General features: G+C 39.5%; 1 protein-coding gene across 1 annotated transcript in view; it reads left to right on the top strand.

Moving 5' to 3' along the window:
• Nucleotides 1-26,616, top strand: part of ATG7 (autophagy related 7) — a 217,036-nt gene that overhangs the window by 6,544 nt on the left and 183,876 nt on the right. The window contains exons 2-5 of the mRNA XM_016209928.2: nt 15,666-15,838; nt 16,301-16,355; nt 21,948-22,065; nt 24,400-24,477. Coding sequence (XP_016065414.1) covers nt 15,679-15,838; nt 16,301-16,355; nt 21,948-22,065; nt 24,400-24,477 — 411 coding nt within the window. The 5' untranslated portion in view covers nt 15,666-15,678. The remainder of the gene's footprint in view (nt 1-15,665; nt 15,839-16,300; nt 16,356-21,947; nt 22,066-24,399; nt 24,478-26,616) is intronic.

Raw genomic sequence — 26,616 nt, 5'->3', positions numbered from 1 at the left:
CATAGTGAGTGTGAGGAAGGGCATCCACATTAGTCAGGCATTGTGGGTGGAGGTGGAATGGGGGAGTGACAAGAAAAACTAAGAACAACTACCATTTTTTACTGCTGGCTATATGCCAGGCACTGTAACAGGCACATCACACAAGTTCTCATTTAGCCCTCCCAACAACCTCCTGGGTTGGGTGTAATTATCCTTATTTTGTAGATGAGGAAATCGAGGCACAGGGGATGAAGTTACCTGCTCGAGGCTACTCAGCCAGTGAGAGGTGGAGACAGAACTCAAAATTGGGTTTGTCTGACTGAAAACCAAGCTCCCAACTACCTTAGCTTTTAGCATCCTTTCTCTAAACCATTCACAAATCCTCTGGCCTCCCCAAGCAAATGAACAACCCCAATAACACACATGAAAAATTACAGTGAGAGATTTTTTAGTATAGTCAGGCTGCTGGTCTGTTTTTCTACCCTCCCTTGAAGGGTCTAGTTTTCCTAAAGACAGGTTTGTTTGTTTGTTTATCTCTCTGATTGCTGTTTATTTTCTACCAATTTTACTTCTTCATTTCAAAAATCCTACACTGGTGTAATATTTTCTGTGTCCAGTCCTGTTGGTCCCCCATGGAGGGAGACAGTTTGGCAGACTCACTCCAGGAAGCACTTCTCCAATTAATTTTATAAGCAGCAAAGCCAAAATACTTGCATCTTCAGCATCATTAATAACAAAATGCTAGAAAAATATATGGACATGTTATTTCATTTAGACTCCTTGTTTAGAGCAATGAATTTATTTTCACCAAAGCTAGGTTTAAATAGGTTGTCTGTTAACTGTTGGATGAATACGGAAGGTTCTTTGTAGGATCAGTATAGCTTGAATATAGGGTTTTCTGTTCTTTTTTGATCAGGTATAACATACATATAGTGAAGTGCACTCTTTGTAAATATATAGCTCATGGATTTTTACATATGTTTGTGTCACATAACCAGGGTATATAGAATATTTTCAGCTTCCCAGGAGGCTTCCTCATGCCCCTTCCTAGTCAATAGCTCCACTTCACCCTGTAATTATTATTCTCACTTCTGTCACTTTGATTGGTTTTGTCCATTGAACATACCACACACTGGGTGTGTGCAGGCTCTAAAATTGTCTTAGTGTTTTACTTTGGAACAGTTACAGAAACCTTACAAGAATAAGACAAGGACCTTCCATATGCCCTTCTCCCAGAGGCTCCATTCAGATTTCAACCCCATAACATTCTTTATAGTAGTAGACAGTCAATCCAGCATTCAGGCATGGCCCCCAGTCATCATGTCTTTCTAATCTTCCACTCTGGAATAGTTCTTTAGCCTTCCTTTGATTTTTAAGACCTTGGCACTTTTAAAGATTATAAGCCAGCCAGTCCCGATCATTTTATAGAATGATTTTCAGTTTGAGTTTATCTGATATTTCCTGCCAATTAGACCCAGGTCATGTATTTTCAGCTGAATACCATATATATGTTCTTTTCAGTGCATTGTGTTGGTAGCACACAATGTCCATTTGCCCAATTGCTGCTGGTGTTAACTTTGATCCCTTCGTTAAGGTGGTGTCTGCTAGATTTTGTCACTGAAGAGTCACTTTGTCTTTCTTTTGTAATGAATACTTTTTTTTTTTTTTTTGAGAAATACTTTGAGACTGTGATTGTAGGCTTTTAATATACCCACTTTCAGGAAGAAATATTTATTCTATATTACTTTTGTATTTGGTTGAGTAAGTTTTCACTTAAATTGATTTGTACATGCATATTTCCTGTTCTCTAAGATCTTAGTCCTTAAAAAACAACGAATGATTGGTTTAGAGACCTTCCAAGTCACGTGGCATACCTCCACATGTTCTCGACTTCTTACTCGTCTCCATGCTCCATGGTAATAAGCCTGGAGTCTCTTCTCCCAATCAGAAGCCCGAGTTATTTCTCTTGTTTCTCTTGGGTTTCTTAAATTCATCTTAGCAACATTTGAGAGCCAATCTGCAGGGGACTAAGGTAGATTGAGAGGAATATGAGCTAGAATCTGTATTTGTAGACTTTACAATCAGGCGGACAGAATGGAGAAAGACAGGTAAGCAAAGAGTTGACTACCACTACTAAGTGTAGAGGTAGCTTAGGGAAAGATGTGATTAACCAGCTGATGGGAGGAGCATGAGAGGAGTCAAGAGATTGAGGGGCAGCACTGGGAAGGCTTTCTATAGCAGATAACCTCTGATCTGGATTTTGAAAAGTCCCAGGCAGTCATGGGGCTAGGGTGCCTTTTAGACAGAGGAGGACTGTTCAGGGTTGTGGAGGCAGGACAGCCAGCAAGCATGTTAGAGGAGCACCAAGCAGCTCAATGTTTCTTCAGCATCAAGTCAGAGGTGGGGAGTGGCAGGGCCACCAGGGTGGCACTAGAGAAGTTAGCAGGCAGGCACAGAGGTCCAAGATAAAGTAATGAAGGTGTGTAACATGCCTGTCTAGGATGTGAGATGCCGCTGATGCAGTCTTCCCCACATGTTATGAGCTTCAATAAATGTCAAATGAGCTTCATCTTGGCTTAATGATGCTGACGTATGTGTGAGAGTGTTCTGTGTAGACTGCATTTACCAGTTCATAAAGACGTATCTGCAGCATTACAAGGTACATATTGTAGGACAGCAAATGTAGCCTTGGCATCTGGTCTTGCAATCTGCTTCCCCCTCAGCAATCTTGCCGATCTCTGCTACCCCCTAAAAAGATTTTGCCCAAAATATCAGTCTTTCTAAGAACAAAATACATTATTGTCACCTTCAAAAAATCAAAAATAACAGGTTTGGAAGATCATTTAGTCCATGGGTCAGCAAACTACAGCTTGAAGGTCAGATTCTGCCTGGGGCCACTGTATGTGTGTGTATGGGCACGCAGGCGTGCAACTGTGAGCTAAGAATGTCTTTTTACGTTCTTCAAGAGTTGTAAAAAAGAAGGAAGAAAATATGACAGAAACTGTTTTGGCCCGCAGTGCCTAACATATTTACTATCTGGCCCTTTTCAAGAAAAGCCTGCCAACCCCTGGTCTCTTGCCTGACTGCCTGATACAGTAATCCTTTGTGCACTGTTATTTGGCAAATAATCATCTAATATACGCCTGAACACTTTCACTAATGGAAAATTTATTTTCTCTCTAGTCAATCTGTTTCCTATTTGGACAATTCAGGCTATTAGTAATTTTTAAACTCTGCTGAAACTTGTCTCACTATAGCATCCATCCTCTGGCCCTTTTGTGGGGAAGAGAGCTATTATTTCATTTCAGCATTTACTGAGCTAATATATTCTAGGCACTGTGCTAAGTGCTGAAAAAAGATGAATAAGACACGTTTATTTCATCAAGTATATCCCAAGTGTTATTTCTTGGCACTAAAGCAGTTGGGTTGGCAGTCTTCTTTCTCTCATTCTCTGTCTTTGTGGCATTGGGTTAGAACTTTTGTCTTGAATGATTTTACTTATTTCTGAATTGTTATCCCACATACACAAAATTCAGAAGGGCAAAAGGGTCATGCAGTGAAACTAAGCCTCTCCACACCCCTATCTCCTGACCCCTTAGCTTCTTTCTTAGGAAGTAGCCACTAACATACATTTCCTGTGGGGGTTTGACATTAAAGAACAGCATGAACACAAGGTTTTTAAATCCATTTGGACAGAAACTTTTAAGTCCAATGGCACTATTTTTTTTTAATCTCCTATTTGTAAGTTTCTGAAAATGACTTAGTTTTATGTTTATAAAAGCTTGAAATTTTCACCAAGTTTGAGTGGTAGACACAGCTCCAGAGGGTCAGTTTTGCTTAACCACCCACCTGCTTTTTCAGTTTAATCTTGCCTGGATGTTTTGGTTACTGCTGGCTTTCTTATACTGCTGGGATTCTTGTTCATTACAGTATTGAATCCTCATCAAAGCCTTTCCTCATTCATTTGAAGTAACACAATCCCATCTTGTGTAACTCCTGGGTTTCACATCCTGAATATGATAGAAACAGTTTGAAATAAAGTTGAGTCATACTTAGAATGACGCCTCTGTCAGTTTCTTCCCTTGAATATGTCTGTATGTAATGTTGAAGGTTGATAAAACTAATCTTTTAGCTTCCTAAGCTAAGCAGAGGCCAGAAGTCTCACCTGCACTGTCTAGGGTTATATAGGCAAACCTTAATTTTTAGGAAACAGGTAATGTTTAGACCTAGGTTAGTTACACATAAATGACTGTATCAAGGACTCACTTCCCACTCCCTCCAGAATTCCCTCTGATCATTATTTCTTTAATATTCCCTTCCAATTAGGGAAGATAGCAATGTGACCTAGATGTATATGTTCCTAAGTGATACATTTATATTTGAGTATCCTATTTAGATGTTTCCAGCAGATTCCTAATCACATGTTGCTGCTATTGCTTAAGAACTTCCCGTTTAACAGTTCAGCAGCTGAACACTAACGGTATCCTTTTGTGAAATAGGCTCTTGGATTCTGTTTGGAATTTCTCAAAGACCAAATAAGCCAGAAAGGATGTGCCTCTTATGCAAATTACTTTCTTAGTGTGCCTGTCCTTTATCTTTTAAGTGGTCATCCTGACTCACTTTTCCCCAGCTGCAGAAGTGCTGTGTGGGATAGAGTTTACTCGTTTGTCTCTGGCACTGGTAAAATTCCATCTTGACCTCAGAAGGTCATCTAAACAATGATGAGAACAGGTTGCTGTTGACCTTTAAGAGTAAACTGTGAATGACTAAAGTGTGTAGGGGCCCAATGACCCATCACACAGGATTTCAGATGAAATCCATTTGTACCACTGTCTGCTACTGTGTTGAGTTCTTTCTATATTGGGTCATTGCTCTGGCCACTGTCTTTTTCTTTTGACTCGATTATAGAGGAAGTTAGTATGTAAATGTTTTTCAAATAATTGGTTAATTTTTAGCATATGTGGAGTTGATGTGCAATATAAAGATTCTGAAAGGGAGGGGGTGTTTCTTCCTTCAGGGAAGTATAGTGTTGAAATTCAGGGCTTTGAAGCTACTAGACCTGGGTTATAAACTCAGCTCTTCCACTTCCTTTGTGACTGGGCAAGTTACTTAACCTCTCACTTCTTCCCAATTTCTTTTCTATAAAGTAGCTTACTACAACAACTCTGAGGTTGTCATAGATAATATGTGAAATGTTTAGTGTAGTGCTTGGCATAGAGTAAGCATTCAGATAGAACGGTTATTATTACTGCTGCTGTTACAATGGTCCTTCCTTAACCACGGTTTCACAGTTTCAATTACCTGTAGTCAACCTCTGTCTGAAAATATTAAATAGAAAATTCCAGATATAAACAATTCATAAGTTTTAAATTGCACACCATTCTGAGTAGCATGAAATCTCGTGTCATCCCACCTGGGACATGAATCATCCTTTTGTCCAGTGTATCTACACTGTATATGCTGCCTGCCCATTAGCCACTTAGTAGCCATCGCGGTTATCAGATCGACTATCTCGGTATCACAGGGCTTGTGTTTAAGTGACCCTTATTCATACTTAACAGTGGCCCAAAGCTCAAGAGTAGTGATGCTGGCAATTCAGATATGCCAAAGAGAAGCCATAAAGTGCTTCCTTTAAGTGAAAAGGTATGAATATATAGGAAAAAAAACAGTATATATATATAGGGTTCAGTACTATCTGCAGTTTCAGGCATCCACTGGACATCTTGGAACACATCCCCTGAAGATAAGGGGAAGACTGTATTTTAAACGTTTTTGAAAGGGTATGATCAAAAAAGGAAGTATGATTCATGGTGATAAATGCTCTAATGGAAGTTTTCATTTGGAAAAGGGAACTACTGATACCTCCTGACTGGGCATTAATGAAAGCTTCATAAAGGATCTTACGAGATGAGAAGGAATTTTCCTGATAGACGGGGAGAGATTTCCTAGGGGTATCAGCAAAGGCATAAGGTCAGGAAACTGGCAGACTAAGGCAGGGATGACACCTAACTCTGTGTCTTAAATCCAGTAAGGGTTGGTTTGGTTGGTTAACAAGGGAGCCACCAGCGCAGATCAGTTCTGTTGGCAACTTCTTGTTTAGGGAAAATAGGGACTGAAGTCAGTGACCTGTGAACACATTCCTGCTGGAGTGGAGGTGAGATGGCGGGCCTGATGTGTGGCAGTGGGAATGGAGAGAAGGAAAGCTGACCTGGACAGGAAGCATGAAGTTGCGTGAAGAGTATGGGCATTGGAGTAACGTTGGAATTTGAATCCTGGTCCCCCCACTTAACTAACTATACAAATTTATGTAAATTTCTTTCTTCTCTCTTAATCTCAATTCTTCCTCTGTAACACTGGAACTTCACTTCCTAGGGCAGTTGGGAGAAGTGTCTGTTCTGCTTGCTGCTGCGGTTTCTGTTCCTGGCCCATATACAGTAAATTTACCTTCATTTTTTTCCAGAGGACTGTTTAAGGTTCAGCCTCTAGCAATTAGTGGTTTATTGGATGTGAGAGAGAAAAATTGAAGATGACTTTGAGGTTTCTACCTTGAATATACAGAAGTGCTAAGTAAACTAGGACATACAGGAAAAGGGGCAGAATTTTGGGAAAAGGTATGGTATGTTCAGTTTCAGATTTGTCGAGTTTGAGATGTCTGAGAAATCCAAGTCCTGGCTTCCAAAGACACTTAAATATATGATAGGAGGTTAGCACTAGAAATACAGTCTTGGGATTCATTGGCATATAGATGGATATTGATATAGAAAATAATTTTGCTTTTGGGAGAGCTTTTAGATTAAGGACAGGGCTGAGCATGGAAACTTTCAAAAACCAACAATAGAAAGTAAATACCAGTTGCATGGTAGAGGAGAAAGGAGAAGGGAGCAATTGGAAGCCCAGAAGCCAATCAGGAGGTTGTTAGGGTGTTCTAATCCAGTGTTTCTCAAAGTGTGGACCCCAGGTCACTTGCACAAGGGTCTGTTTCTCCACTGGGCACCGAAGCCACAGTGCACAGGATCCACAATTTTTCAGGGGCCTATGATGATAGGAGAGACCTGAAAAAGGGTGAATATTCTGAGAGTGCAAAATTATAAAAGTCCTTTCAAACAATTAAAAGCCAGAAAATATTTAATATGGGGTGAAGGTGCACTTAAATCTGTCTGACATGATTTAGAGGTGGGATCTCCAAAAGTTAGGAGTGTCAGTGGCTTAAAGGCATCAAGATAGCATCAAACTTTAATCAGAATAAACTGTGGCACTTGTCATTTCTGACTCCTGGCCACCCTCCCTCTCCTTACTCCCCTCCAGCAGGTAGAGCCCAGATAGCGTCATTTTTAAATAAGCTTTCAAGGTGTGAAAAGTTTGAAAGACCTTGGTCAGGCATTGTCTGGTGCACGATGTTGCAAACCCATACTAAGGCAGGAGAGAGTTTTAAGGACAGTGATGCACCCTCCTTTGTGATCAACCAAGCTTATTGATTATGTAGGAAAATATTTAATTATTATAGTTCCCACTTCTTGTTTTCTGTTTGTTTTTCTGAGTTTGTTAAGTCCCCACTGTGAAATTTTTATTAATTCTAAATTGGATTTCTGTTGCCAAATCGTATTTTTAAATGTGACAAACACATTAAGCTTGCTGAAAAACCACCACCCATTAAGAATCCAGTAGCAAACTTAACCAACCTCTGGAACAAGCCAAGACACAGTTGGCTGCTTCCCCATGCTGATCCTACCCTTGCAGCATGTTTTGTTTTTAACAATCTACCCTCAAATTCCACTTTAGAAAGCCACCACTGAGCTCCTTTTAAAAATTAAAATCCAATGGCATTGACCAGGCCTTCTTTTCTTTTTTCCTTTTTTCTTTTTACTTTTAATATTCTTTGGCACCATTTGTCATTACTCTCTTCAAATTTTTTTTTTAAAGTAGTGCACGGATATGGTTTAATCTTTTTCTTGGTAATGTTTGATTTTTTTTTAAATTTATTTTTTATTGTTGACAGTATTACAAATGTCCCCCTTTCCCCCCCCCCCCACTCCACCAAAGCCCTGCCCCACCCCAGGCCTTCATTACACTATTGTCTGTGTTCATGGACTAAGCATATATGCATAGAAGTTCTTTGGTTAACCTCTTCCCCTCCCTCTGATCCCTCTCCCCTCTGAGATCTGTCAGTCTGTTCCATGCATCCATGTCCCTAGACCTATTTTGTTCATCAGTTTATTTTGTTCATTAGATTCCACATATACATGAGATCACATGATATTTGTCTTTCACTGACTGGCTTATTTTGCTTAGCATAATAATCTCCAGATCCATCCATACTGTCACAAAGGGTAAGAGTTCTTTCTTTTTTACAGCTACATAGTATTCCATTGTGTAAATGTACCACAGCTTTTTTATCCACTCATCTACTGATGGGCACTTGGGCTGTTTCCAGATCTTAGCTATTGTAAATAATGCTGCAGTAAACATATATGGCCTTTATTATCTTGAGGTATGATCCCTCTGTTCCCACTTTGCTGAGAGTTTTTATCAAAAATGGGTGCTGGATTTTGTCAAATGCTTTTTCTGCATCAATTGATATGATCATGTGATTTTTATCCTTTGTTTTGTTTATGTGATGTAACACATTTATTGATTTGCGAATATTGTACCAACCTTTCATCCCTGGAATAAATCTCACTTGATCATGGTATATGATCTTTTTAATGTATTGCTGGATCTGATTTGCTAATATTTTGTTGAGGATTTTAGCATCTATGTTGATTAGGGATATGGACCTGTAATTTTCTTCTCTGCAGTGTGTTTATCTGGTTTTGGAATTAGGATAATGCTGGCCTTGTAAAAAGAGCTTGGAAGTCTTCCTTTCTCTTGAAGTTTTTGGAATAGTTTGAGGAGGACAGGTGTTCTTTGAATGATTGGTAAAACTTTCCTGTGAAGCCATCTGGGAATTTTTTGGTTACTGCTTCATTTCATTAGCTGTTATTGGTCTATTGAGGTTTTCTGATTCTTCCTGGTTGAGTTTTGGAAGAGTGTATGTTTCTAGGAATTTGTCTGTTTCACCCAGGTTGTCCAGTTTGTTGGCATATAGTTGTTTATAGTATTTTTTTACAATCCTTTATATTTCTGTGATACAGTTGTTTTTTCTCTTCTTTCATTTGTGATTTTATTTATTTCATTCCTCTTTGTTTCTTGATGAATCTGGCTAAAGATTCATCAGTCTTGTTTATCTTTTCAGAGAACCAGCTATTGGTTTTGTTGATTATTTCTATTGTATTTTTTAGCCTCTATGTCATTTATTTCCACGCTGATCTTTATTATTTCCTTCTTTATTGATTTCAGAGAGAGGAAAGGAGAGGGAGAGAGAGAGATAGAAACATCAATGATGAGAGAGTCATTGATCGAGCCCACAACCGGGGCATGTGCCGTGACTGGGAATCGAACCCCAATCGCCTGGATCCTAGGTCGACGCTCAACCGCTGAGCCACGCCCGGCCAGGCTGGACTTTTCTTGTTTTTCTCTTTATAGTTCCTTTAGTTAAATTGGGGTTAGATAGGGTTAGATTGCTTATTTGAGATTTTTCTTGTATCTTGAGGTAGGCTTCTCATGCTCTGACCTTCCCTCTCAGGACTGCTTTCACTGTGTCCCATACATTTTGGGTATTGTGTGTTCATTTTTATTTGTTTTTAGGAAGCTTTTCATTCCTTTGTCTCATTGGTAACCCACTCATTGTTTAAGAACATGCTATTTAGCCTCCATTTGTTTCCCCATTTTTGTTGTTTCTTTGTGTTTGTTTCTGTGTATTGGATAAGACTGCTGTGCCTCCCAGTCTTGGTGGGGTGGCCTTCTTGTGGGACCCAATGGTGTAGTCTCCTTGATCTTCTGAGCTGGGTGGTCTAGGACTGTCTCTTGTGTGGGTTATGTGTGCCCTCCTATTGTATTTGGGTGTTGATTGCTGTTGTCTTGTTTGTGAATGGGCTCAGACCTCAGGCTTGCTTACTGTGAGGTTAAACCCTGACCCCATCATACCAACTGTTAATCGGGTGCTGACAGAAGAAATCAAGACCAAACTGAAAACAACACAGAAAATAAAATACCCAAACAACAAAAATAACAAAGACAACCACCACACACACACACACACACACACACACCAAAAAGAATACTAAAAGGCACAAGACCAAAATAATTAGAGGAGGAAAAAAAAAAAGAAACAAAAAAAGAGAATATGAAAGAAAAGAAGGAAGAAAAATGAAATAGAATAAGAATAAAAAGGAAAAAATAATGAAATAATAACTTAAAATTTTAAGTAATAATAATGAATAAAACAAAATACAAACTAAGAAAAGAACTGAAAAAAATTAGAGATAAAAATTTTAAAAATAAAATAAAAAGGAAAATAGAATAAAAGGAAAAGAGGGAAATAAAAAATATGCAAGCATAAAGAGAAGGAAGAAAAACGAAAACATTTGGATCTGCTATTTGTGGAGCTTGCTGGGTTTTGCTCCGATGTTGTTGAATCTGGCCCCTTCGTATGTCAATCTGGCCTCCAGAGAGGTTTTCTGGAGCAATCCAGTGTATGTCACTGTCCCTGCCTGCTCCTGGGCAATCTGACTGAAGCATGGCAGGGTGGAGCCTAAGTACTCTTGCATGTGGGGCCCCCATGGCCCAGAGGCTGGGTGTGCCTGGGTCACACCTTGAATGTCCCTGTTTTGAGCAGCTCTCCCTTTCCCCACAGAAGTGGGTTCTGCAGGGATATCGCGGTTCTGGCCAGGATGGTTTAAAGACTCATGTTGGGGGTGGTACCCATAGCTTGTGGGACGGGATAGGCACTTCCTCTCCTTTCAGTGTCTCAGCTCTGCCTAATTTGCTGCCACCCTCTTGCTGCAGGAGGGGTTTTTAAAAAATTTTTAAATCAGCCCCCTTGGCACTCCAGTCTTTTAGCATGGCATCTCCCACAGGGTGAGGCCTCTGCCCAGACACCCACCAGGCCAAAAGTCTGAGTCCCCTGTGCCACCAGGTTGCAGATTTCCAGCCCAGAGCCCTTACCCTTTGCCTTGCATGGCAGCGGGATGGGGCAGAACCAGCCTTCCCCAGCGCTCAAGTTGGGGAGGACTGATCCTCTTCCCTGGGGCACACTGTCCAGCCCTATCCTGCTCTCCACCAAAAGTACTTTCGATCTGCTGCCCTAAGTACCACCTCATGGCCCCTCCTGCAGGCACAGTCTCTTCAAACTTTTTCATTGCTTTGGATCAGTGGATACAAATACTATCCTGATGTATCAATTAGTGCTTTGCACTGTCCTGTATGTGTCTTTTGTGTTGCTGGTTTACCTGCTAACTGGGCATTCTCTAGGACAGTGATTTTCAACAAGTTTCCCATGAGAATTTTTAAAACCTGCAGTATCTGACTATTTAGTCAGGGGCACTGACCTATTTTCCCTTAGATTGTCAAATTTAAAAAAATGACAACAACCAACACAACAGTAGCTGTCCGGTGTGAATGAATAAAAAATATACCTATTTTTTTTGTTAGATCGGCAAAAATTATATTTTTGGTGTGCCGCAGAATTTTAGTAATTCATTTATGTGTGCCATGAGATAAAAAAGGTTGAAAATCACTGCTCTAGAACTCTGTTGGGCTGTGACTTTTCTTTCTCTGAATAACTTCTAAGAACTGATCATTCTCACCTGTTATTGCTGTTATCTCAGTGTAAATGCCTTTATAATCTCTGAGTCCACCCTCTTGGGCACACCCCTTTCCTTGGACCAGCTTCACTTTACTCTGCTGCTGTCCTTGTTGAAAATGCCTTTAATTTGTTATTACCTGTCTGCCTCTCAAGTGTCTTCTCTGTGGAGCTGCCACTCTCCTAGCCAGTCATGGCTTGACACCCCAGGCAGGGACTTTTTCCTCTTGCATTCCTTGAATCCATCAAGATACCAAGTGTGTTCACCTTTTCTCTGAAAATGTCTCCAAAGAGGGTCTCATTGTCATTCTGGCTTCCTTTGCTCTAATCCAAGTCTTCATAAATTCTTAGGCTCTTAACTGCTTTTCCCTATCTGGCTCCTTCAAAGCCATTTTGCTACTATCCAATTCTATCATATCCAATTCCTGTTCCAAACTGCCACTTGCTTCTCACTCCAGAATTCTTCACCCTTACTTTTTTTTTTTTTAATCTTCACCCAAGGATATGTTTTCATTGATTTTTAGAGAGAGAGGAAGGGCGGAGGGTGGGGGGTGGGGGGCAAGAAACATTGATGTGAGAAATATTGATTGGTTTGTGTGCCCTGGGGATCAAACCTGCAACCTAGGTATGTGCCCTGACTGGGATTCAAACCCACAACCTTTCAGTGTATGGGACAGCCCTCCAATCAACTGAGCCACCTGGCCAGGGCCAGCCTCACCTTCGAAGGCTTCTCCATCCTTGTTCACTGTGTAACCCACTTAGCTTTGTGTGTGCATTGCTGTTGCACAGTACCAACCCTCCACTAAGAAAGCTTCCCTGTTTCTACCACAGCGGTTCCCTATTCTAATTCCTTTAGCCCTCTGCCCATCTTCCCCCTTCATGCCCATCCTTTTCAACACCTTCACAGAAGCTTTCTCCCTGCTCTGTTCCACACTACGCCTTGATTTTTAGCACTTTTATGTAATACTAACTTTGCATTTTCCATATTGATACTATCAGTCCAAAGCTCCTTATCTCTAATTCTAAAATCCCACATGGTTGGAAAAGTGAAAGCTATCTAATGACCTTGGCACAAAACTTGGGCAAAACAGCTCTGAGTGGATGTGAACTCTTTTTTATTTATTTATCCCATCTGGTGTGACTGTTTATACATTCTGCTACAGAAATATGAATTTCATTACAGGGCAGTTGGACAGGGTGGAAAATAAAGGGAACTTATCAACCCTCACTTTTTGGAACTGCCAAGTTTCTCTAGTATTATGCTTCTCAGACTGGGGTACCTGTACCTATGAGAGTGTGCAGGGAACATAGGGAGTTACAGTAGATACCTGCTTGATTGCCAGGAGGGTCAATTTTGATGATCTCAGGGAAAATAGGAAATATTAAAGAAAATGTAGTAAGGTACAAAATTTTCATGCATTTAAAAGATCAAAGATGAGATTTCAGAGAAATGCAGGTACTATGGTCAGGTGGTAAGAAACTTCTTCATTCTCCTCACCTGGGGGGCTCAAGCACTGTTATTCAGAAAACCCTAACAGTTTGCATTGTTGTGTTTCTCACTGTCTGGCCTCTGGGTTTTGTACTTCTAAACTTCTCTAGGACCACACAGGATGGCAAAAACTGTTGATACTATGACTGTGTGGAAGAAAGAATAACACTAGTTCATCAGTCAGGCTGACTTTAACAAGAAAGGAAGATGTATAAAAGTAAAGGCCAAGAAAGATTACTTAGAAAAATCAGTTGTGTCTTAAGGAGGCTAAACTTGACAACACAGGCGAATTACTCAGGTTGATTTCCAAAGTTGTGTCTTTAGGTACCCCAAATACCTTTTATACTTTTTGTTTGGTTGATTTGTCCCCCCGCCCCCAGTTTTATCGAGAAATAATTGACATACATTCCTGTATAAGTTTAAGGCACACAGTATGAAGACATGATTATCACAGTAGGTTCTGCTAACTTCCAGCTTCATATATAGGTAACAATAAAGAAAAGGAAGAAAAAAGGAAAAGCATTTTCCTTGTGATGAAAAGTCTTAGGATTGAACTCTCTTAACAACTGTGTGTCATACAGCATTGTTAGCTATAGTCATCATGTTATACATCCCTAGTATTTATTTATCTTATAACTGTAGTTAATGCCTTTTGACCACCTTCCTCCAGTTGCCCCTCCCCCCATCCTCTACTTCTAGTAACAAATCTGGTCTCTTTTTCTGTGAGCTTGATTATTTTTTATTTTTTATTTAGAATCCACATATAAGTGAGATCATACAATATTTGTCTTTCTCTGTCTGACTTATTTCACTTAGCGTAATGCCATGTTATTGCAAATGATAGTATTTCCTTTTTTTAATGTCTGAATAATATTCCATTATATATGTATATTACAGATTGTTTATCTGCCCACCCATCAATGAACACTTAGTTTGTTTCCATGTTTTGGGTATTTTAAATACTGTTGCCATGAGCATGGGGGTGCAGCTATCTTTTCTACTTAGTGTTTTCATTTTCTTTGGATATATTCCTGAAATGGAATTGCTGGATCAAATGGTAGTTCTATTTTTAATTTTTGAGGATCCCCTTTTCCATAGCCTCTACCAATTTACAGTCCCACCAACAATGCAAAAGGGTTTCCTTTTCTCCACATTCACACCAGCATTTGTTCTTTCTTGTATTTGCTGATGATCAATCTAATAGGCTCGAAGTGATATCTCATTGCAGTTTTAATCTGCATTGTCCTAATGACTAGTGATGTTGAACATTTTTCCATATACTTATTGGCCTTTCATATATCTTCTTTGGAGAAATGTCTTTTTAGGGCCTTTGCCCATTTGTTCTTTTGCTATTGAATTGTATAAGTTCTTTATATATTTTGGGTATTAACCCCTTTTCAGATATGTGTTTTGCAAATATTCGTTCCCATTCTGTATGTTGTCTTTTCACTTTGTTGATGGTTTATTTTGCTGTGCAGAAGTTTGATGTAGTTTCACTCATTTTTTAATTTTTTATTTTTGCCTGTGCTTTAGGTTTCATGTCCAAAATATTACAAAGACCTGTGTCAAGGATCTTTATTCTTATGTTTTCTTCTATGAGTTTTATGGTTTCAGATCTTACATTTAAGCCTTTAATCCATTTTGAGTTTTTGTGAGTGGTATAAGATATGTGTCCATTTTTATTTTACATGTATGACTATCCAATTATCCCAGCACCATTTATTGAAAAAACTGTCTTTTCTCCATTGAGTATTCTTGGCTCCCTTGTCAAATAGTAATTGACTGTATGTGCTGGGGTTTATTTCTGGGCTCTCAGTTCTGTTCCATTGGTCTATTTGTCTATTTTTATGCCAGTACCATACTGTTTTGATGACTTTGGCTTTCTAATATAGCTTGAAATCAGGAAGTGTGGTACCTTCTACTTTGTTCTTCTTTTTTAAGATTTTTTTTTTTTCTTTTTGGCTATTTGGGGTCTTCTTTGCTTCCATATAAACTTTAGGAGAATTTTTTCTATCTCTGTAAAAAATGCCATTGATAGGGATTGTATTGATTCTATAGATGCCTTTTGATAGTATTGATGTTTTAACAATATCAGTTCTTCCAATTCATGAACACAGGATACCTTTCCGTTTGTGTCTTCTTTGATTTCTTTCATTAATGTCTTGTAGTTTTCAGTAGAGATCTTTCACCTCCTTAGTTAAATTCATCCTAAGTATTTTATTGTTTTTGATGCTAATGTAAATGTGATTGATTTCTTTGTATCTTTTTCAGAAGATTTATTGTTAGCATATAGAAACACTACTGATTGTTGCATGTTAATTTTGTATTATGCAACTTTACTAAAGTCATTGATTAGATCTGTTTTTATTTTTTAGGATTTTCTGTATATAAAATTGTGATATCTGCAGATAGAGACAGTTTTACTTCCTTTTTGTTTGTCTTAATTAAGCATTACTGCAAATGTTTATATTTACCATGTTTTGTGCTATATTGTTGTGTTCTATTTTGCTTTTTTAGTAGGCAACAAATAATGGCGGCAGCTACAGGGGATCCTGGACTCTTCAAATTGCAGTTTGCCCCTTTTAACAGTGCCTTGGATGTTGGATTTTGGCATGAGTTGACCCAGAAGAAGTTGAATGAGTATCGGCTAGATGAAGCTCCCAAGGACATTAAGGGTTATTACTACAATGGTAGGCAATATTAAACTTCATCTTCCGTTATCTTCTGTTATCTTCTCTGCCCTCTAGTATTGGGTCAGCTTTCCTTTAACAAGGGACATCCTTTCTTTTACAATAATAGCCTACCAGTTTCTATTTTACTTCCTGACTTTTGACCCAAGTTTATTTTTACTTCTTTTTCCCTGTTGTGGGGAAAAGAAAGGGAGAAGTAATATTAATTCTTTGGATTGCTAGGAGAAAAGATTGGAAATATTTTTTTCCAGTGACTTTTTTTTCTATATTATTGGCAAATTTCTCAAATTCACAAAAGCTCTGTCATTGTATGCTAAGTCTGACTTGTTTAGTTTGGATAACCAGGAATTGGGTGGGGCACTTTGGGCTCAACAAAAAGAACAAAATTATTCACAAATGTTTTCATTATGAATGCTGCTATTAATGACTTATGATTGAAAATGTGATACTGCTTCTGTGCAGGTGATTCTGCCGGGCTTCCAGCTCGCTTAACATTGGAGTTCAGTGCTTTTGACATGTGAGTATTTTTTACTTAAAAATCTATAGTGCAGGAACACTGTTTGCTTTTTTCAAGGAATGAGCATTCTTAACCTTCCTCATAGGTGAACCACAATGAAACTAGAGGAGCTCCCAGTGAGCAGAGCCAGTTCCTCATGATTCTCTTTACTTCTCATAACACAGAGACAAGTGCTAGATGCTTACAACTGATTTATTTTTTCAGCGGGTATTTATCAGATCCTATTTGGTGCCACGTACCACCTAGTTTGATTGAGGCTTAGATAACATTCCTCCTGGTTTTGATTGTAGTTAGTCTTTTCTGTTTTTTTATTGTACCTCTTGACATTCCTTTAGTTGCTTATCCATGGGTATCAATGAATGTTTATTAGGTTATTTCTGTATAGAAGCTACTGTGCAAGGCATTATAAAGTTCAACACATTTTATTCCTTTATCTCAAATTATAAAATTAGATTCCATAACATAGATGCAAAACAATGTTAGTCTTTATATCTTTAAAATGTTAAGTGTTGGTCCATAATAAATTCCTGTGATTACTTATCAAAACAAATTAAATCCTAGTAATCTCTGCCCTGTTTTGGTAAAGACTCACTTAATTTTGTAGCAACTGCAAGATAATGAGAAAAATACGGACAGTATGCAAGCAATAAATTATCTGAATGAAGATGGTAAAGTAGGGAATATCAGCCGTGTAGTTTCAGTATAATCTGGAGAGTCTAACATTCATCATAGCCTCACTCCTATCTTTATTCTGATACTAGACTGAAGGTTATTTTTTAAAAGATATTAATAGTTTTGTTCTTTGGAACAATTATAGAAAAAAGCAGTTCACAGAAGTTAGGCTTGGTCTTATTACAAAATTCAAGCATCTTAAATTTTAGTGATCCAGACATTTTAGTTGAAAGAAGGAAAAATATCTGTGTTCCTGCAGCTATGACTTTCACATAAATTGCTTGGTTTTTCTCATCATACTTGTTTATTTAGCTACTGAATACTCACAGGATGTGAGGCTCCCTGGTAGGCACTGGGAAAGATCAGCAAGAATAAGATGTGGGCCCTAGTGTTGGGGAAATAGCCCTGGATTTGAAGTTCGAAGACTTTGTATCTATCTACAGCTGATTAACCAAGTTACCTAGAATAAGTCCTTTTAGTTTTTTAGCTTCAGTTTCCTCATCTTTAACTCTCAGCTTCTAATGTTCCTTCTAGTTCTAAAAGCCTGTGATTTTCTGAGTCCCTCTTTCCTAGGATGGTTGGTACTATGGTCTGAATATTTGTGTACCCCCAAATTCATATGTTGAAAACCCAAAGCCCAAGGTTATAGTTTTTAGTGGTGGGGCCTTTGAGAGGTGATTAGATCATGAGGGCAAAGCTCTCACAAATGAGATTAGTGCCCTTATAAAAGTGGCCCCAGAGAGCTAGCTTACTGCTTCAGCCATGTGAAGACAGAAAAAAGTGGGCAGTCTGTGACCAGAAGAGCACCTTCACCAGAACCCAACCATGCTGATACTTTGATTTTGGGCTTCCAGCCTCCAGAACTATGAGAATATATTTCTATTGTTTATAAGCCAGCCATTCTATAGTATTTTGTTATAGCAGCCTGAACAGACTAAGATAGTTAGGAAGTTTAATGAATGCACTTAGAGCTCCTCAGAAGAAATGAGTTTTTTATATCCAAATTATTTTTTTTTATTATTGCACTTTCTTTATTTTTATTACTGCACTTCTGCATGGGTTTGTAGGAAAATCTTTATGAATTTATTCATCAAACACTGAATGCTGCTTATGTGCAAAATGTGTAGGTGTTAGGAAAACAAAGACTTATGAAACATGGAGCTCTGGAAGGGCCCTGGATTGAACTAGAAGACAAATATTTGCATTATAGTGTGCTTTGTGCTGTAATAAATATGGAGAGGTAATAGTTATTTCAGAAATACTTATTGTTTCCTCTGTGTCTTGATAATAAAATGTGCTAGGCACTGGGTGTACAGAGAGGAGTAAGATACAGTTGAAGAGCTAACAGTCCTAGTTGTCACTTACAGATGCCATCAGTATCTCAGCTTTGCATAGCAGCAGATAAATCCCTTTTACTCTGAGTCCCTGGAAGCTTTGTGGATCTCTGCCAGAAGGTAGCAACACAGGATCCTGTTCTCTACATTGTATTAGGTGAATGATCAGTCAGGCACCAACTGTCTTGCATTGGAGGGTGCTATTTTGGGGTAGAGTGTACTACTGCACTAGACTCCAGAATGTAATGGCTCAAACACAGAGAAAGTTCTTTTCTTGCCTACTTCATAGTCCTGGGTGGTGGTCCAGTCTTCTTTCCTCTTATGGCTTCATCATTCTAGGGGGCTTGTGTTTGTGTGCTGCTTAAGACGGAATTGTATCTTTCAGGTTATAATAGATAGAAAGGGAAAAAGAGCCAGGGTGAAAACAGGTGGAAGAAACCTACCCAGTCTCTTAAAGGTCCTAGCCAGGCAGGGACGTGCACCACTCCACTTGGATTCTGCTGGGGAGAGCACAATGCCTCAAATATCTTGCAAGGAAGCTTGGGAAATGTGGTGTCCAGCTACCAGCATCTTGTATGTATTCTGTTTCTGTTTAAGAAGAGGAGAATAGATTTTGGTGGACAATTTCTGTATAAACATGAAACTAGTTTTTTAAAAAAGTTTTTCTTTCCCTGGGCCTCTTTCCCTTGGTTTTTAGGCATAAGAACTATTTTTCTTCTCTAAGCCTCAAGTTGGACTCAATTAGAGAAAAAGAGGGCCCTCAAAAACCTAAACAGTAGCTAAGGAAGTAAGACTCATGCACAAAATTACCTGTTTCTTATTCTCTGCTATCTCACTAGTACCTAACACAGATCCTGACATGTACTAGTTGCTCAAAAAATTGTTGTATTTAGTTACAAGCAGTCTAATTGCATGGCTGTCAAAATGAGATAGGGTGTGGCTGATGGAAGGATACCAGTGGACTCTGTTAGAGGATGTTATCATCAGAAACTCAGATTATCATGGCAAGCGGGAAATAATGCAGCATGCTCCCAGACTGAGTATGACTTCCCAGGTTCCCAGAGTTCCCAGTGGCCATGCAAAGCTGTGGAGTAAGATTCCTGCAGGTGTGAAAAGCGACCTCTGCCCTTCTGGAGGATTCATTCTGTCCTGGCCACCGCCACTGCCTGCCTGTTCCAGAGGCTTTGGCTCATGCCTGGTTTGGCCAAGTGTAAGTAACAGGTGCAAAACAATCTCAGTACTTTCCTGAGTAATCACTGGGAGACTGAGTGAAGTAAAGGCATAGTTTTCAGCGATAACAGATCTGGGCTCAGGCCTCTATGAGATCCATTCTTTACCAGGTTAATGTACACATCATTGTAATGTACACATAATGTACACATTCACTGTTGGCTGTAGGGAAGATTTCTGATTCTGATTTTTTAAACAGCTTTACTGAGGTAAAATTTATATACCATAAAAGTCACCCTTTAAAATGTACAATTCAGTGGTTTTTAGTATATTCACAAGGTTGTGCAAACCACCACCATGGTTTAATTCCAGAACATTTTCATCACCCTCCAGAAGAAACCCTGTACCCATTAGTAGTCACTCGTCATTCCTCCCTTCCCCCAACCCTAGGCAACCACAATCTACTTTCTGTCTCTATGGATTTGCCTATTCTGGACATTTCATGTAAGTGGAACTGTAGAAAACTAAACTAATAAGTGTTCAGGACTAGAATTTGAACTAAATTATCTTGTTTCCAAGTCTAAGGCTCTTTCTAGGTCTCATCTGAGCCACGTCTTTGTGGAACAAGTGGAACTTGAACCTTGAGAAACTGGTAGAATGGTTTTCCCTCCCATTATCACTTTCTAAATTTGTTTCCCTGGACACTTCCCCTGCTGGAACTTTAATCATGAAAAATGCTTCTCCTTTGAAACTTCCTCTTGTCCTCAGTAATTGCATGAGCACTGATGATCTAGGAATGTAGCTGACCTGGCAGTTGCTTGAATTCTCATGATGTGGTTTCTTCCACTCTCAGAGCAAGGCTTTGGCATGGCTTTCACACACCCAGGACTTTTGGACATTTAGGAAGGAGGGTACATTCCTCCTCTTCTGCTTGTATCCAAATTAGATCTTAACCTCCTTCCTTCTGTTTCAGCAGCAATTTCATAAAGTTGCCTGATGTAGAAGGTCTAGTTTATCAACTGCTCCACTTCCTTCTTCTTTCCTCTAGTCTTAATCTCACTTCTTCTGGATATCATTTTCTCATCAAGACTATCTTTGATGGCCTCATTTCACCTGGATGAAAAATATTCTTATGTTGGAGTAGAGTGGTGACAAACAACCTGTGATTGCTGATTTGTCAGCTCTCAAAGGAAGGCTCTGGCCATTGAAAGTTGCTCACCCCTAGGACTTGGCATTTGAGCCTTATAGACTGCATTTGGCAGAATCTTTGTCACTCGTTGCACCCCTTCACACCTGTTCTAGGCTTAGATCTCTTCTTGCAGCCCACCCCCACCCCAATTTTACACAGACTTTAAATGAAGAGACACTGGGTCTTTTAAACACAGCTACCATCAGTGCAATAAATAACAGTGCATTTTTTCACAGTGGTTCTTAAGTGACAGCAATATTAGGCTGCTGAGATGGTATTTTCTTTTAGCATCTATAACTACTGAGCACAAGTTAATCATTTTATAGAAGAGACCAGATTTCTCCACATCTGAGTTTGTGTTCAGAATCAACTCATCTTTCCCTCTCCTGACTTTGATTATTCTGAAGACTGTGAGGTCTTCCAGGGCATTGTACAGTACCCGTGTGGCATGATGAATTGTCAGGTAGCTTGGTGTAACACATTTTGTCTGTGTGGCTCTACCAAGGGGTATATACAGCTCTGTGCAGAGCCTGTTTGGGCTGGGCTTGGTTGTGGGACAGTCAGAAGAGGGGGACGTGTTCCCTGCCCTCAAGGAGCTTACTGTCCTCCAGTTGGGCGGATATAGTCATACTGTCTTGGAAACACTCTAAAATATTATGCTCAGTTTTATGTGTGAACTATTACCAAAGACAATGGGAGATGGCTTCCTGGGAGAGGAAGGTTCGGAACAGGGCCCGGGGAGGGCTTGAGTGAGGAGTGGGGAGCATAGCACTTCAGAGTTAACTAGTTCTGACTTTAGATTCCAGCTCTACCTGTTCTTATATGACCTTAGGCAAGTAACTTAAACCTTGAAATAGGAGAACAAGCTGTTATGAGAATTCAAACCTTGTATAGTTCTTGGCACAAGCTTAATAAATAATGTTTCCTTTTCAGGTTAAAGATGGGAAAGAATAACAAATAGAGAAAGAACTTATATTTGGGGGCAATGGAAGAACAGTATGCTAAGAGATTAGGGTAAGGGGAATATAGAGGCTTTTGGGAGGTGCAATGCCTGTTTTTATTTTTTAAGCAATAATATTCATTTTTTTCCAAAGAAATGTACAGTCAGTCTGTTTGCCCCTCCAGAGCACTGTCCTCTGTCTCTCACTGTTGTGCTGGTTTGTTTGTCACTCCCTGGCTCTCTGGGTCCCAGCTGTGCCTGCTTAACCTTGTTTCTGTTATATCCAGGAGTGCTCCCACCCCAGCCCATTGCTGCCCGGCTGTTGGAACACTGTATAACACCAACACACTCGAGGCTTTCAAGGCTGCAGATAAGAAGCTACTTTTGGAACAAGCAGCAAATGAGGTTAGCTGGGAAAACATGATGTAGTCGTTGTATTTTCTGTGGTCCTCAAGGCATGGTGTTTCTGATCAGGTGCAGGGATCTGTCATAGAAACTAGTATATAGTTGGTCCTCAAAGATAGTTGGCTTCTGCGTTGGTGAGAAGGTCAGGGATAAGACACTGAGACTCTCACCTGGGTTTAGGCCAGAATACAGGGCAGTGTGTGAAAAGCTTTGCTGCTGATCTCCAATTATAACATTTTGAAACAACTTGACCCTCTGTCTGAGAGTTCTGTTTCTATGTCCGAATGCATTTGGATTCTCTGTTCTTTGTGCCCCTGGATGAGACTTTCTAGTCTAAGCACTGTAGTGCTGTCAGAGGTGGTTGTATAGCCTCTTCAGTATCCTCAGGGCTAAATCTAAACCACTCCAGCTGATTTACCAGGCCCCTCATGGCCTGGTCTCTGTGGCCTTTCTGTCCTATCACTCTTGCCCTCACCTTTTTTGACCCACAGTAAATCACTTCTCATTCCTTCCTTCACCTGCTTTTGTTCTCTCCTCTTTCCTCAGGACATGATGTTCTCTCTACCTGGAATGTTTTACTTCTTCATATCTGAGTCTATGTGAGGAATTAAAATGGGGGGACAATTTATTCCCATCCCCTCTAACCCACTTAATCGAGTGGTCTTTACGCTAGTCTTAAAAAACAAAAACAAAAAAGATTCTTTCCCTGACCAGGGAGGCTTAGTTTGGTTGAGTGCTGTTCTGTGAACTGAAAAGTCACTGGTTTGATTCTCAGTCAGGGTATATACCCAGGTTGCGGGTTCGATCACTGGTCAGGGTGTGTGCAGGAGGCAATTGATGTTTCTCTCTCTCTCCCTCTCTGAAAAATCAATAAAAATATATTTTAAAACAGACCAAAAAATGACTCTCACTTATGTGGGTGCCATGGTTAGAGAAGGAAGTTTCCTGCCTTTGGTCTTGAAGAAGGTGCCCCTTATGTCCCTCACAATGGATGCAGCTTGTGACTCAAGTGATGATGGTTGTTCTTCTTGGCCTGCAGCTTGACTGTTCCTGGGCTCTTTGTTTTGGCTGAACATTTATCTTCTTTTTTTTTTTTTTTTAATTCTCATTAGAGGATATTTTTTCCATTGATTTTCAGAGAGAGTAGAAGGAGAGAGAGAGAGAGAGAGAGAGAAAGAACATCAATGTGAGAGAGACACATCGTTGCCTCCCACATGTGCCCTAACTGGGGCCAGGGATTGAGCTTGCAACCGAGATGCATGCCCTTGGCTGGAATCGAACCCAGGACCTTCATCCTGTGGGCTGACGCTCTATGCACTGAGCCAAACCAGATAGGGCTTGGCTGCACATTTAAAAGGCCATCTCCAAAGTTGGGTCAGACCTTAATCCATCATGGAAAAAACAGGTTGCCCCCTACAAGAGTCCTCACTCTTTGCCTGGAGCTCAGACTTTCCCACAGTTCCCCTCACTTGGCTTATCAGAAACTAGGGTCTGCTCTTCAGCAGAGCAGCACCACAGTATTTCAATAGCAGGAACTTCTCTTTGCTTATTTCACTCTTCCATCCAAATGGTTCTTAAGACCCATTTGTTTGTCTTGCATAGTGACATAACATTTAGCAACTAATCTTAGCTACTAAAACGTCTTGTGACCAGCAGCTGCTGACCAGTACCAGCTTCTGCTTCTAGTCACAGCACTTGCTGAGTATTCATGAATTTGAAGTTCATTCTCTTTCCTTCCTATCTCGGGGTGAGATAATCCCAAATAAGACTTTAAGAAATCTCCTCTGCATAGTTCAAATCACTGCCTTCCAGAGCCCTCGTTGGCTCTTTTCCCTCCCACCTCCCAGCCCAGTTTGGTGTTCCTCCCAGGAATTCTACATCCTTCTGTGATAGCACATCCTACCTTATTGTGTACTTGGACATTTATGCCTGAATCTCTCACTAGACTGTAAGCTTCTTGAGGGTAGGGACTGTGTTTTTTATTTTTATAACCCCCGTGTGCCTGCTATATACTAGGAAACAAGTAAATATTTGTTGAAGGAGATAATGAAAGGCATGAAAATGGCCTAGTTGCCTCCTCTGATGCTGAAACCCACTGAGAGGAGGCCTCTGGGTTCTCTCACTTTCCTCAGCCTGTTATGTGAGTGTGGCTGGTGGAGAGGGGTGGGAAATGGGAAGAGTGAGGTAATGACCCACTTCATTGTCTGGGATAAGTGTTGCTGGGCCTGTAGGAAAGAAGAGTTTGGGGCTGTACAGCTCTGTGCTTCTCTTAAGAGTGAGAGACTCAGAGATGCCTGATATCCTACCTTGACACTTTTTTTTCCCTTCTGGCAGATATGGGAATCCATAAAATCAGGCACTGCTCTTGAAAACCCTGTTCTCCTCAACAAATTCCTCCTCTTGACATTTGCAGTAAGTAAATGGACTCTGGGTCACACTTAGATTGTTCAAATGCCCTGGCCAAACCCATTGTGCCAATAGAACAGTCTGCTGTCTTCTCCCTGAAGCTTTTACCTTGTGTCATTCAAGTCACGGCTATTAAATGTTCATTTGGCTAGTGGCCCAATATTGCTGGCCCTTATTACCAGTGCAAAATTAATTAATTCTTACTGATCATACTGGTATACTCATACTACTGGTAATATTTGTATGGTTTATATAGTGCAGTCATCAGACTCTTGTCATTCAGGACACCATAGAGTCAGATTCAGGAAGTAGTGGTTTGTTGTTGCTAACGTTTTTGTTAAATACAGTCCTGCAGAGCTCAGTGCTGGGTCCATTGACATAAAGAAAAGGTGATATCTTAGGAAACCCGGTCATCCCCAAGCAGCTGTAGACTAGAGGAGATGACACTACATTGCTTGTCCACACAATTGTGTTTTTTTAAGAAGGAAAAATGTTTTACATAAATGAGACCTAATTAAAATGAACATTGAGGACAGCCTTGAAGAGGAAAAGAAATCACACTAGGGTAACACCTGCTGCCTAGGGCAGTAAGGGAAACAACCTGGTCTTGGTGATGGGGAAAGTGATATGGGTAGAATGTAGAGATACTAGCTACACACACACACACATATGTGTATATGTACATATATATGCACAGGCATACCTTGGAAATATTGCAGGTTTGGTTTCAGACTACTACAATGAAGCAAGTATTGCAATAAAGCAAGTCATAATCTTTTGCTGGTAGAGGGTCTTGCCTTCAATTTGTAAAATGCAACATCTGTGAAGCATAATAAAGCAAAGTTCAATAAAACACTGTATGTTTTATATGTGTGTCTCTATAATCTACATATAAAACTAATTTTTCTTCTGTAATAAAGCACAATTACATAATATTCTGTCAAGTGTATATTCTATAGATTCTTGTACAGCTAGGTTGTTTCTAATAATTACTTAAAAAAATTGCTGCAGCAAATAATACTGGCCGTACTGATATTTTCCCCTGTGCTCATTTTATTTCTTTAGAATAAATTCTTTGGAGGGGGCATATAAACTTAAGTGTGTTACTTCACCACAGCTTTGGGCATTAACCCTCTTTCCCACATTTTTCTTTCTTTCTTTTTTTTCTCCAAGTTATAGGTCTTGCTTTTCTTTCTCCCCAACAAGTTAATCCTCATTTCCTCTGAATGCTGCCTCTGATTTACTGAAAGAATGATCCGAATCAAACTGGAGGCCATTCCAAAGGGTGGCTATCTGAAAGGAGCACATTTTCTAACCAGTTATACCGCTTTATGTGTAACAGGAGGGGGATAGAAAAAATTTTAAATTCTTTATGGGATTACTAGGTGCAATTTGGCATTGATAATTCATCTGCAAAATTGAGTAATTTTGTAGGTTTACTACTAGAATAGATGTAAATAGTGCTAGTTAAAGATTTCTAGTTTTGTTACTTTAACATAAATACATTTTCTATACCAAGAATTCTAGTTAGTGGAATCTAACTGACAATTTGCACTTAAAGAGAAAAAATAACATTCACTCATACTTAAAGTTTCAAGGCATTTCCCAGAGTCCTTATGTGTGTTAGCCTATTGCCCTTTTATTGAGCATTCTTAGTCTGCCTTTAAAAATATTAAAAGTCTCTATCTTTTAAAATCTTCAGGCACAAAGGGCTTTATGTTTAATTTAATGGAGGCCTTTTGTGTTCTGAAAAGAATCCTAAGAAATTCAAGTCTTTGGACTTTTGAGTATGACCTCATAAAGCTTCTTAGAAATTGTGAATCCTTCATCTTGAATTGTTTAACATTTTACTAAAGATCACTTATGATAAATCATTTAAGTACAAAAAGAGAGAATAATCTCTGGAGGTGTGTTTTGTTTTTTTTCCCTGCTGTTTTTAGGACTTGAAGGAACAGACACTTCATTAATTTCAGTTTTGCAGTTTCGCTATTGTCGAAAGAGAATTTATTCCTAGTTGATCAGTTAGTGGCAGAATTAAAGAGTGCAGAAACCGTGATTACTAGACTTTCTCATCTAGACACACATTTATATATAAGTTTATGTTTTAAAAAGTCATCTAATATGATTTGATTTATATGAAAAGTC

This window comes from Miniopterus natalensis, chromosome 15, assembly GCF_054644295.1.
Source record: "Miniopterus natalensis isolate mMinNat1 chromosome 15, mMinNat1.hap1, whole genome shotgun sequence".
Taxonomy (NCBI): Eukaryota; Metazoa; Chordata; class Mammalia; order Chiroptera; family Miniopteridae; genus Miniopterus; species Miniopterus natalensis.
This window is presented reverse-complemented; position numbering and strand designations above follow the sequence as displayed.